A 14,043-nucleotide genomic window follows, 5' to 3' on the forward strand; every position below is an offset into this window, starting at 1 on the left:
TCGGTCCATAACCTGATAAAATGTAGTACTATAATCAACGTGTCCTGAAATGGATGAAATGAATTTTATGCGTGCTTCAGTAAATGTGATACTTTATATTGTACATTGTCATGTGGTCTCCCAAAACTGCAAGTCATGAATGTTAGCTCTTTATTGGACGAAATTGTTTCAAGAAAAATAAGTGATTAACACTAAAGATCACGGCAGTAGCAAGCATAGTTGTCAATTGTCAAAACTTTGACCTTCAAAGCAAGTGCACCAGCTATATGTATTATACAGGTTTCATTGTGCGTTTCAGCATAATGTCTAGTTATTGTAAATGTTCGATAATCTGCGTCAGTATTTGCATTGTACATATGATCTGATTAGATAACACTTTTACTGTACAATTGGTTGCAAGATTCTGGAAATTCTGGGTACAGGTAGTTGCATCTTGCACAGAAAGATATCTTCGAAACAGTGGTTTAATGATAAAAAATGGTAATTGGACAAGGATAAAAAATGCGTTACTTACATCAATATCTGTGTTTATCAAATCTGGGTTGAAATGTAGCAGGGGCAAGATACCCAATACTACTCTACTTCTTGTGTGTGCATGCTTTTTCACTTTTCAAAAAGTGCATTGAAAGAAGCACTGTTCAAACAATCATTAGACTCACGTTAAATGGAACTCGAAAGGACCACAAAATATGTTCCATTTAAAAGGCCCCTAAACCACCCAGAGATCGAAATTTAGTTATGGTGTTAGTACAGTTGTGCACGAGTCTTCAAGAAACACATAGTAGCCGTGAGAATTTTCCGAAACAGTGCCGTAATAGCGCAGTTGCACGCATTTGAAGATCCAAAAGAGGCCCCTCCTCAGTTCGCTCTTTTCTTCGCTATGCTTCGTTTATCGGCTCGTCTCTCCTCCTGTCCAAGTGCTCCTCCTCACCGTGCGAGGAGGAAGAGCGGTGAGCGCAGGTACCTGGGAGCACACAAGCAGGTTGTCTTTGTGGATGACATGAGCAGACGATAATGTTGACGTCATGGCAAACACTGAGGATTATAAAAAGCCCTGGAGAGGTGAAGGGATTGTTTCTTAGAATTTGTGGGCCGCCCTCGGCTTGTAGTGCTGCTGTGTTTGGCATTGTTGATCGTGACGCCATTTCAAACTCGATGCGTGCATTTATTGAAATGTTAAAAAATTATCGGAGGTGGTTTAGGGGCACTTTAACAGGAGTTCCATTTATGGGGAAGTGAACTGGGGTGCAGAATTTGAGTATAAAATCAATCATAATGGAGGCATTTGTTCCATTTAAGCAGCAGTTCCATTTAAAAGATCTCCATTTACCAAGAGGCTGCTGTATTTCAAGTTGTGCACTCTTATCATTTTCAAAGTCATCTTCTGACTCAACAGTGCACTGCACCTTCTTTCGCTGCAGACTGTTCACTCACCTCGTGCAAAGCTGCTCGGCTGCAACAACACTCTTGCGCAAGTTCTACGCATTGAAGACTCGAGGGTACCTTGGCTTTCAGGCGCTGGACAAGACGGCCGTGCAAGATCGGTTACCAGAACCAAGTGGGCGCGTACGTGCTGCTTCCGCTTCAAAGGAATGCAAATCACACATTACAATAGGATGAATAGCTGTTCTGGTTGGTGATGCACGTTTTGTAAGGAACCTAGAGCTCAAGATAGATGAGCGACAAAGACAATATCACCTGCCACGGCGATCTAGCGGTTATGGCACTTGACTGTAGACCTGAAGGTCATAGGATCAAATCCCAGCCGCAGTGGCCGCATTTCGAAAGAGGTAAAATGTGAGAGGCCCATGTGCTTAGATTTAGGTGCAGATTAAAGAACCCCAGCTGGTCGAAATTTCCCGAGCCCTTAACTACCGCACCTCTCATAATCATATTTGGTTATGTTACGTAAAACCCCCAGCAGTTATTAAAGTATATACAGTCGAACCCTCGTATATCGAACTCACTAAAAAATGGGAATTAGTTGGATATATCGTCTAATTCTATGTAAAACTTCTTAAGAATTTACCATATTTTTCATGCAACTCTCGGTGCGCAGATTCGTTTCACCGTGCCGCTTTACAACAATGCAAGAAAGGCGGCTAACGAAAATGCGTGGGCAATTTTTAAAATTTCTTCTGTTTCCACGGTTTGTAGTTGGGGGTGCGGTTATATACAGGGAAGGGTTGTAGGCGAGAAAATACGTTATCTTTGTAAAAAGTGACCTTAACATCCTCATACGCATCTGTGCATACTCTTCGGGTGCCAAAAGCCTCTGTATGCCTTGGCCCTAATGTTGGCATTGTTTTTCACTATCGTACTCAGTGTGCATCTAGGGATGCTCTACATAGTGGTGACGTCAGACTTCTTTTCTCTACGTTCAATTGTGTTGATTATCGTCAGCTTTGCGCAGAACAGCTGAGTTCTTCTGTTTTATGGCATCCATTGCGTTAATAAATGGAGCGGAGAAGCGAACAGTGACCCTGCACAACGGCTGCAATGACGACGAATCCTGGGCGAAAGCATGCGATGGCATGCCCTCTTAGTCACACCACTCGCACTCCCAAATGTGTGTGAGAAAGTCCCCTTTTGTGAGAAAAAGCCAACTTCTTGTGAGGGAAAGTCAAGTTCACGCCGCTCCGTGTTCGATATATCAAGTTTTCCATCTGTTCTTGTTCAATGTAGCCATAAATCTTCCTATGCATTAACATTAAAGCACTGTAGTTTTCAAAAATAGTTTGATAGTTCAATTTACCCAAGTCCGATATAGTCGTGTTTGACTGTATTATATTAGACACAGACAATATCGCGCAACACAAATGCTTACTCACAACTGTTGAGTTGTGAGTCACTTCTTTTATCATCATTCCTGCCCTCTAGGCTTTTTACAAAAAAATACGAGTTGCACACGTTTGTTCTGGCAGGTTCCTTTGAAAGAGCTGATGAGCCAGAGATTATCATTACGTCATGAGAGTGCTACGTAATTTCATTTTTTTTGCCCACTATACACATACATTACTTCACCTTTGCCTTTGATATAGTCGACACACATATATCGAACCTAAATATAACGAATTATTCTGTATGTCGAACAGTTGTAAAATCCTTTTAAAATATTTTTGATATGTGTATGTAAAATATGTTATATAACGCATTACCTATATATAGAACTTCATTGTGCTCTCGGTCAGATTCAATATATCCGGGATCGACTGTAATTCGCCGCGAGATCGACCTATAGGAGGCAGCACCGTCGCCACGTTAGTGTGGAGAGGCGGTCGGCGGCGCGTATACAAATGCACACAGCGGCGCTTCGTTGTGAGCTGTTTGAGCTGATTGTCGGCGAATAAAATGCGTTGATTGCAGCTTACTGGTAATATATACACTCTTCATTGTTGAATCGATGCACGAAGATCATCCAACGTTACTATTATTAGTGAGAGAAGCACAATCTGCCGATGAAAGGTATGCTCGCCCTGGGTGACAGTCTGCACTTACGCACTATACGACGTTTTTTGTTGTTTTCTCTGTGCGTGTTTACCTTGTGTTCTGTGTACTACGCACTGCTGTAGCACGCCTGAACTACTTAAGTGTTTACTTCTTCATTTATATACCAGCTCATATTCCTGTGCAATGAGTTCAATAGCACTGTTCGCGCGAATACGCGTACGCATGTAACAGTGTACAGCACAGAGTTTTCATCGATTGATTACGTGCACGACAGTGATGCAACAAAGGTCCAGTTATTTTATGGAATAAGGTTTTTTTTCTCGAACTAATCATGTCCGCTGCCTTCCATCAATTTATAACAACTCCACACAAACGCTCCAGATAATGTAAAAAAAAGATGAGGTTTTGTGTGACATTATACGACAAAAACGTAGGGCACGCCGTCGGGAATAATTTTAAATATCTGGGTTCTTCAAAGCGTACCTAAATCTAAGCACACGGGTGTTTCTGCATAAATTTCGCCCAAAGTTAAAATTGTGCGCGGGAACTCCGTTTTATCACTGCCGTATCATTCCATTGTCTTTTTTTAGCAGATAGTTTGAGTACCGGAGTGTCAGATTTCACTTGATAGAAATATTTCGCTGTAGTGGGACCATGACCGTACAATAAAAGGACATCTTAAGCACAACTAAAGCTCATCATGAACTACAGTGCCGCATTTATACGCCTAACAACAATGCGAAAGTGCATGAGCCTCGCTTTTGTTTACCACCGAGTCGCTAAAACACGGCATTCACACACTATTTAATGCTCCTTGTGTTTGGGACTATGCCAAGCGCACTTTACGACGTGCTTGAACCAGAAAGCGGCACCAACACTGAAATGATTGTGGCGAACAAAGGGTACGACACCGATACACAGCCCTCTCAAAAGTCGCACTCACTGATCTTATTACAATGCGCATGCAGCCAAGCAAGCCCACTTGCTTCTGTACACCATGTTAGGTATACGTACGAGCAGTTAAACTCGCGCTAACATAACAGAACAAACCGCCCTTTGAGAACGTGCAGGACGTACGCGCACATGCAAGCACGACGTGGCTAGCAGACGACGCAGGGAGCAATCCACACTAGGCACGCTTTAGCCAGTAGCCGCCAGGCGGTGACTCCGCTCGATCTCGCGGCCAATAGTAAAAACATCAACACAAGCACTGGGTCGACCAAAGATTGTGACTACAATTTTACCATGTGTCTGACATCCCTTATCTGAAAAACAGGGCTTAGTTTCAAGCGTCATTCAAAGTGGACGCACCTCGTGAAGTTACTGGCTCCAATTTTTCAATTGCAACAAGTGCACTAATGTATAATTATATGGGATCCCTACACTAAACACAACATTAAAATAATAGAGAGAATCCAGAGAAAAGCTGTTCGCTTCATTTACTCTAAGTTCAAGCACACCGATTCCCCCACACAGCTGATGACAGAAAATGACATCCCCCTCCTCGAAACACGTAGGCAGATTCTGCGCCTCAATTTCCTACAATCACTCATTAGACGTGAATTATCCATCGACCCCGCATTATATGTAACACCTCTTTCCACAAGGCGTACACGTCACGATCACACACATGCATTAGTTAACCCCCCATTTTGCTAGGACAGATATTTACAAATACTCATTTTTTCCCAGGACAGTGTCGGAGTGGAATTCTAGGCATGTAATGAATGACCCTTTTTAAGTTTCCACAATACCCACGTTATGTGTTGTGTTTTGATTTTGTATGTTCTGCTTTTTTATTATTATTAATTCTGTTGTAATTGCAGTACTGCATTTCTTTTATGTATGCAGTGTGAGTGCCTTTACTAAGTTGAGTGTGAAAATTTGCGCATTCCTTGTACTCGCTGTATTGATATTTTGGTGTTGTATTTCTTTTTTTGTGTGTACTATGAGTGCCCTTCCTGCATGGACTAAATTCTGGTCTGCAGTATGTTATAAAATAAATAAATAAATAAATAAATAATCCGTAGGTTAGCAAAATCTCGTTAATTACCGAAACCCTCATTTCCCCCCGCAGGATGTTGGGCGCCTGCTCAACATGGTGGAGTGCACCAACTCCGACCTGGCTCCCCTGCTGCCGCACTGGCTGGGCAAGTGGCTGCTCTGCTCGAACCTGCAGGTCGCTCAAGAGGCAAGCCGCCGGTACAAGGCCAACTGCGTCACTCTCGAAGGTCAGCGTTCGTGATTTCACTGGACGGTACAATTTGCATCTGTGCAGAGTGTGTGTGCAACCCACTTGTTTTACAGCAAAAGCTGTTATGAGAGCACAACAGCCATTTTTGGCACCGTAGTTGTCAGCCGCCGCCATTGCTGGTGTCCGTAACCACTATCGCGCAAAATAAAAAAAATAGCTAGGATCAGGTGGGACTTGAACCCGGGCCCTTTGCATGGCAGTCAAGTACTCTACCACAGAGCCACGCCAGTGCTTGAAAGTCTTTCGCAAAAACACCCTATACAGGCGTCATGTCGGGCAAGAAATTGTGCTAACATGTGTAATATACCATGATAGAAGAGTAAAATACCAACCACTCATCACACGATGCAAATTGCATAACAACTGGGTTGTTCATTGCTTCCAACCTATTACAATGGGCTCAGCCATAATTCTTCATCGCCATCAGCCACATCATCAACAAAGTCCACATGAGGCCTTACAGACGTGTAGCGGTACCACGCTTCTCCGCAGAATGACAAATGATGGCATAGTGGGTGCTTCCCTATAGATTTCACAAAAATTATGATTTATGGCGTACTAGTGGGTGCCTTGGGTACTTGTAGTATTGGTTGCCCCTACAGAGTTTACAACGGGCTCTAGGAAAGCCGCTCTTCCAGCTTTCACTGTGACTGTGCTGCATGTTTAGTGCAGGCCTGGCGATTTTTTCGTAGAGGTGCCTTTTGTGATGCTAATGCCTTTTTGCGCTTCATACCGATGGTCCAGGCAATGGGGATTTTTTTATTTCATTAGCAAAGCACAACCATGCATTGGCAAGTGCTACGAGCGCTCAAAGCCATGGTGCCAAAAGCCACACCTCGTGACTGTTGCAAGGGGTTGTTGACATGTTGTTTTCCATTATTATTTCTGTGCGTATGTATTTTTTTAAATAACAAATATGACTAGATTGGGTAAATATATTAATTTCCTGCCATTTTCATAAGCTTTGATTGTAGATTGTCCCACTAGGAATGCTTTTGTGGTGTAGTCATCGCTTTATCTTGCGAGAACTTTCCGTGCGTTTTTTTTAAGTTATAGTGCATTTTTCTCACAATCAGTTTACTCTGAAAATTATTGACACTTGATGTACCTTTTCTGGAAAATTGCAACTGATTGCGCTGAAATTTTCTGAGGTTATACTTAAATTCCTTCCAAACAGTATGAACCTAAAATTTTGAAAAACTGTCTCGCTGTGCCGGGGCACAGAGAGACAGTTATCTAGGATAATCAGTGATCTCAGGTGCAGAGAGTGGTAGCCGCACTATCTACAACCTAGAAGTTGCCACCAGGGTGGTGTTGTACTGAAGCAATGCCTTCTGCTGAATTATATGCTAGTCTTATCACCGACCGCTTACAGCTAATAATTGCTCGGGTTTTACATGCCAACACCATGATATGATTATGGGGCACGCTGTGATGGGGCCTCTGGAATAAGCACACAGCGAGACAGTTATCTAGGATAATCAGTGATCTCAGCGCACAGCGATACAGTGGAATTGCGGGTTTGGGCTGATAATATATATCATTCATCATGCCACTTCGGCGAGTGTAGTTCAACAAAGGCAGTTAGTAAAATACGATGAATGGTAATACGGTGAATACGGTAAAATACGGCTAGTTGGCCTAGCTAGGGACAGCACAAAAGATTCAAAAGAAGCACATGTGCGGTTGTCATACGTAGTTGTTGTGTGCCCATTTGTGCGTCCTTGTCTTTTGCAATGCCCTCTAGATAGGGATCATAGGTTTGAAGCGAATAGTGATTCGGTTGAATAATTTCAAATCAAATAGTTCAAATAGTATATATCACATATTATAGAGAAAAAATGAGCATATTTGTCATGACCCAACTAACCTGCAAATATTTTTTTTTTATTGGAACACGGCATGTGCGAATGTCATTCTTTTTGGTTCCAAGTGAATTGGAAGCGATTTTGAATAGTAGCAGGATTTGAATTGCAGTAGGATGCTAGTGATAACTGGTAAAATATGTTACAATTTAACATTTACTATACTTAGAATATGTAAACCAATACAACAAGCTTTTAAACTTTAAAAAATTAGTAATCGATGTGAGGGTAGAATGTTCATTTAACCTTGAAGTAGGGCTTTGCAGCAGTGCGCATCTTTCTTAAATAGGTGTTTTCACGGCATAGCACTCCTATGCTGCAGTGAAACTACCTTTACAGGGGTTACTTGCGGTCTAATATAAGTGTATTCGTTCATTTTGAATAATTTAAATTCATCTCGAAGTGAATTCGAATACTGTAATATTCATTCAAATATTCGAAGTGCTCGAACTTTCGAACATGCTTACCTCTAGACAAAGAACTCAGCAACTTCACCGCGAAGCATTCTGCATAGTTGAGCTGGTCTATTAGTCGACTCGTTCGAAGCCTGGTGGTAAGCCGAATAACATATAGCCTACCTTATTATAATCTCACACAATATGAGACCAGATGGGCCAACACCCTCTTGAGAATGGCATTCAAGACTGCTCTCCGCCTGCCAACGAGTACATCCACTGAGAAATTGATGGCACCGGGGCTTCATAACACCCTCAGCGAACTTGTTGAAGCGCTTCACATCTCACAACAACAGGGACTTGAGCGTACTCGCACGGGCCAGCAGGTCCTAAAAACCCTAGGATTCCAAGCCTCGACAACGAGAGCCCAGGAAACCTGCGAGATACCTCGTCATGTCCGGGAGGGCTATCACGTTGCCCCAATTCCACGCAACATGGACCCCAACCTACACAGCGGCAGAAGGAGAGCAAGGGCCCAAGACTTTCAGAAAACCTATCGATTCTAAACTACAGCCCGTTTTACGAACGCCGCCATGTATGGGACGACGACTAAAGGAGCAGTGGCAGTGGTATGCGACCGCCGAGGCCACATAACCTCTGGAGCATCAGTCTGCCCTTGCAAGATCACAGAAGCCGAAGAGCTGGCCATCGCACTTGCCATCCGTGAAGGCCTGCACGCAAACAAGCAGGCCTATAAGGTTAGGTAGCGCACTTTCGACGGGGACAAAAGAAACGTGTCCTTTCTGTTTCTTTTGTCCCCGTCGAAAGTGCGCTACCTAACCTTATAGGCATAATGATCAGTCACCAACTAGCCCAGCTCTCAACCTTATTGAAAAACAAGCAGGGCTGCAGGGACTTCCTGCAGGGTAGAATTGGTGTGCCTGCTGCACATGTCCTTGCACAAATACCAAGGGAAGGCAAGGACGACTCCTACATACAAACCGTTATATGGATACCAGGTAACCTGGCATCACAGGTAACCTGCACGGGCAGCTCGAGGCTTCGTACACAACCGAGTTCTTCTTATGTTGACTGCAGCGGACCCAGAGCCCGTTGACCTCCAGTATGCCACAATACTGAATTACCACAGAGGGCGACGCCTACGGTATCCACCACCTCATCAAAAGCTTGCAACGAAGGAGGCCACTGCATGGTGTAGACTCCAAACCGGAACCTACAAAAAGCTACATGCACTACACCGCATGCACCCCAATAATACAGGGATGAATACCCATGGTGCAGGGCCACATCAGCCCTGTACCACATTACGTGGGAGCGCACACTACACAACATGAACACCTCGTGTGAGCAATGGGAGGTACTGCTGTCCAGCCCGGCCCTCGACGACCATGTCAGGCTCGTTCAGAGAGCAGAGTGGGTGGCAAGAGCCAGCGGAGCCCTGGACTAAGGGCCCCGACCATCAGCAAGGCCCCTTCGGGGCAATCTACAGGAGCTTTGGTTGTACATAAATAAAGTTTGTCGTCATCATCATCATCTATGCTCTTGAGCAAATAACGTCTTTTGGGAAACTGCGGTATTTTTTAGTGAATTCTGATTGTTTTTAATGCATTTTTTTTCTTTTTATATTTCTCTTTATTTAAGTATGAATGAAATTTCACTCAGTTAATACCTGGCAGCTGGACGATGCAAAAGTTTTTTATTGGTAGAGCCATCATTCCAAGATTAAATCATGCTGTTTGTTTTATTCTGGTATGTTACTGACACAGCTTTGTAGGCACTTTTATTCTTCTTGACGAATAAAAGGGAATCATGCTTCCTGTCCTTCATTTTTGTGCAGGCGACATAGTAAATGCCAAAGGCGCCATGACAGGCGGCTACCGTGATCCCAAGAAAAATGTGTTTGCTGTGTACCAGGAGTTTTGCAGGCTTTCTGACGTGCTTCAGTCGGCTGAAGCCGGATTGAGCAATATGCAGGCTGTGTCTCGAAGTATCCTTTACACACAGTAACTGTGTTGTACTTTCAGGGAGGCTTTCATGCATGGTACAGCTGTTTGGTTGAATACTTCATCACTGTGTGCCGCAAATTCACCAGAACAAGATTTTTATCAGTGGAGCTGTTTAAGCTTTTCGTTGCGCCGAGTAGTGCAAACAGAAGTTATCATCATGAACTGGCATGCACTCTCTTCATCTTCTGCTTCACTCCCATAACACGCGCACCGATTTGTCCGGCAATGGAGGCAGTAACTCTGGTGGGTGAGAGAATGAGAGAAAGAAAGATTTATTAGAAAGAAAGGGAGAAATAGAAAGAAATGGAAGAAAGACAAAAAGATAGAAAGAACTACACAGAGAGAGAAAGAGATAAAAACATACTAAAAAAAGTGATAGAAATAACAGAGCAAGGCAGAAAGAGAATGATAGAAAAAGAGAGAGAGAATGAAAGAAAATGACACAGAGAGAGAAAGAAAGCATACCATAGCCACGCATAGTATAGTATCGAAAAAAGGTCGGAAAGGGAAGAAAGTGGGGGTGAGGCATAGCATAGCCTTGTATAGCTAGTATAGTAAAGCAATGGGTGGGAAAGGGAAGCGAGGGTGAGAAGGAAGGAAGAAACGCCACCAGCTCCACTAATTCCTTAGTCTTTGCACCACTGTTCTGTAGCTGCCCCAATTTATTTTATGCGAGAGTTGAAATTCCTCGCTGGGCATTGTCTTCCTTAATAGTGCAAAGATCTAGCCACTGAAGCTTCTAAGCTGCTTGGCAAGATTCAAGAACTGCAGCTGAATATCATGCAGAACACGTAAGCATTGCAATTTCACCTTGTTGCATGCATATTGAAAGCAAAGTTGGCTAAATGACATAAAAGTGGATTAGTTTCATAGTTGGAATGAGAATGCCACTAGTGTTTTTATTTGTTGCCACAGCCAGGTTCCTCCTCACGATGCTGTACAGAAAAAACGGGTGGGGGGGGGGGTCTCCACTAAAATTTTGTAGTGATCAGCAATACATAAACATACAGTACAATACATGCATGTCCGCATCATTCTCACACACACCCATTAATTAATTGATTCATTTGACATGCCCTCAATTGCCAAACCAGTCCAGAGGGAAACACATACATACAAGCAGCCCATATGGGCTGCCCCCCCCCCCCCTTCCCCCCCTATAAACAAAGGGCACAGTATAAACAGCGTGAGTGGTCAGAGGTCAACATGCAACCAGTGGCACTGAAGCTGTTCTGACCATTGAAAATATAATTTATTTACTTAGGAATGCTATGTCAAGCACTGAATCAAAGCTGGCTTCTCTTCAGTCCTGCTTGTCTCAAATTGAAGGGAGCATCAAAGCAAAGGTAAGATTCTTGAAGTGCTCTAGAGTTGTATGTTTGCTGTGACACGCTGGATTCTTAATTCTGTCGAAAGTTCTCATACCTGCTACGTTTTAAGCTTTCAGGTTCAAATTTCTTAGCTTTTTTAGAGTACAGGGGGTACCCAAAAGTAACCGGACTGGCGTTGCGTTGGGCGGAGCTACCGTAGTACGCTATTCTATCGTTAGCCGAGCATCGTGCCACACCTTTCGCATTCATTGCATCCTGTGGATCCTCCCAGGAAGCTTTTCTCTGATTGAGAATAGTGAATTTTTTCAGGAAAGCTGTTTCGCACACTTGGCATTTTTTTGTAATGGCCACTTTAAGTGAACTGTGTGCGAATGTGAAATTTTATTTCGGTGTGGTAAGAATAGCACGATGACTGGCCATGAGTAACAACCTTGGAGCGAAAGTTTGGGTGGCTTTCTAGCTGCTGCTCTTTTAAAGCATGGCCCGTTTTACCTCGACCATCTCTTCACTCGTTTGTCGAAATTCAAGGCAGAAATTTCTGAACGACCCTTCTCATCTCCAAATCTGTTAAAATTCACTGAACCAAGCTCCAACCTATGCCAGACAACTTCTCCAACTCTTCAATGGTCTGTCGTTGTTCTTCAAGCACGAGTGCACAAAACTTTTTTATATTTTCGTCCGCTCGTGACGTTGACAGACGTCCAGAAAGAGGTTTCTCAGGAAGTGACATTTCCCCCTTCAAGGAGAGAAAATTGCTCATACCCCTGTGTTTTTCCCGTCGCAGTGGCCATGTTAACAGCGTTTAATATCGCAATAGATGCTGAGTCATTTTGCTGGAGCACGGAACAAAATTTCACAGCCACCTGCTGTTTACTTCAATCGGCCATCACGAAGAAAACGCCAAACGCGCAAAACAGTTCTCACGAAAAAAATCACTGTACCCAGAGAAAAGCTTCCCATGAGAATCCACCGGATGCACTGAGCTCGAAAGGTGTGGCACAATGCTTGCCTAGCAGGAGAATTGCGTAGAACAGTAGCTCAGCCCAAAACAGCACCAGTCCGGTTACTTTTGGGTACCCCCTCATATACTAACGTGAGATGATCGACTTTTCTGATAATTTTCTATAAACTAGCACCTATAAAAGAGAGGTGCTCAACCTCTCTAAATTGCAGACATTATACTGGCAAGCACCTTAGCACAATAAGTAATTTACTAAGATAATGCATGTCTCTTAAGCCAGTTTTGTTGTTGTGTATGCAGCTGTATATTCGATCCACTAGTATTTCCTTTTTGTTGTTGTTGAAGTGTGGGCGTGAGGCAGAAAAATGGTAAAAGTGTGCTGTAGAATTATTTTCCTTTTAAGCCAACGCTATGCTAAAGTGAGCAGGCTTACAAAATCGCCTAACGAGATTTTTAAAGAGTCTCCATGCCCTCCCCGCATATAGTATGTAAAAATGAGCACCCTTAATAGTGCACTCTTCAGATTTACTTCCCTGTTAAATGAGAATGATATCTTGCGAGTGTTCCTTGCAATCTCATGCTGCCATGTGCTGTTCAGGAGAAAGCGTTGCGCGAGCGCCAGCGTCTGGCCGACAGCTATGCCGACCAGAGAATGTCCCTGCTGAAAGAGCAATCGTGTGGCCTCACAGAGCACCTCACGCCTGGTGCTGAGCAGCAGCTGTGTGACGACACGCGCAAGATCCAGGCACTTCGCAGCAAGCTCCGGGCAGTCACCGCCGAGAAGATGCAGGTGTGTGCTCCTCAGCTCCTCGTGTTTGAACTGCCACTGCGACATCCATTTGAAGCTGAAAAGGGGTGCTGAGCCATGCTCCCAACTAGGGCTGCAGAAACAGTGTCTTTTCCTCTCCTCAACCTCTGCTTCTCCTCCTCAAGTTGAAAAGAAGCTGCAGTGGCGCTCAAACTTTGCTCGACAGTTATAGGACAGCAAACCAAAAAACACACATCCACAGAACTTTCATACATGCGCTATATAATAGTGCAGCTTTGAACATTTCAAGCAATAGATCAGGATAGAAAACTGAGCGAGATAGAAGGTCTTCTTTAGTTATGTGCAGCACTTTGCAAAAAAAATTCAGGAGCCCTTCTTCTATTGGGAAAATGAGAGCAAGAGAAGCTTGGCGTGTTTGTGCCTGACCGACTACCTTCTTTCTTTCATTCTACCGCAATTTCCGCAATGCTCCTTCCTAACTGTTTCCTTCCTTCATGCCGGGAATCGGACCTCCATCGTACGTTCTCAGCAGTGCAACACTTCAGTTGCTACAGGCAACAACAGCGATCATGCGTTCATATCCAGGCAACAATAAAATGTGGCAACGTGAAATGACAGGTCACTTCAATAAAAGATCAGATTGCCATACCAGAAACGGCTGATCACCGACAAGCCCACGACTGAGAAATAATCGATCACTGGAAAACAGTGCACACAAATATGCATGTGGCTGGTGCACCCTTGAGGGCTGCACTTTGGTATGCTACGACAACGCCGGCACCGAAATCCGGAACACAGAACAAGCTTTTCTTGAAAAAGAAAAAAGAAAAGAAAAACGAAAGACAGCAAAGAAGGGTATGTGTTCACATGTAGCACGCATTCTGTGTCATTCTTTGTCAGTTTTAACATTTTCCATAAAGCGCTGCACATTACCAAAAGTCACGCAATAGATACTGGATTGTTAATACTCTGCATTCCTCCTTACTTCCAC

At 43.7% G+C, this 14,043-nt stretch overlaps 1 protein-coding gene across 1 annotated transcript in view; it reads left to right on the forward strand.

The window, feature by feature from the left end:
• Positions 1–14,043, forward strand: part of LOC119382806 (structural maintenance of chromosomes protein 3) — a 43,298-nt gene that overhangs the window by 5,709 nt on the left and 23,546 nt on the right. The window contains exons 4-9 of the mRNA XM_049412325.1: positions 1,422–1,566; positions 5,528–5,681; positions 9,823–9,972; positions 10,713–10,782; positions 11,256–11,337; positions 12,882–13,073. Coding sequence (XP_049268282.1) covers positions 1,422–1,566; positions 5,528–5,681; positions 9,823–9,972; positions 10,713–10,782; positions 11,256–11,337; positions 12,882–13,073 — 793 coding nt within the window. The remainder of the gene's footprint in view (positions 1–1,421; positions 1,567–5,527; positions 5,682–9,822; positions 9,973–10,712; positions 10,783–11,255; positions 11,338–12,881; positions 13,074–14,043) is intronic.

This window comes from Rhipicephalus sanguineus, chromosome 2 (assembly GCF_013339695.2).
Source record: "Rhipicephalus sanguineus isolate Rsan-2018 chromosome 2, BIME_Rsan_1.4, whole genome shotgun sequence".
Taxonomy (NCBI): domain Eukaryota; kingdom Metazoa; phylum Arthropoda; class Arachnida; order Ixodida; family Ixodidae; genus Rhipicephalus; species Rhipicephalus sanguineus.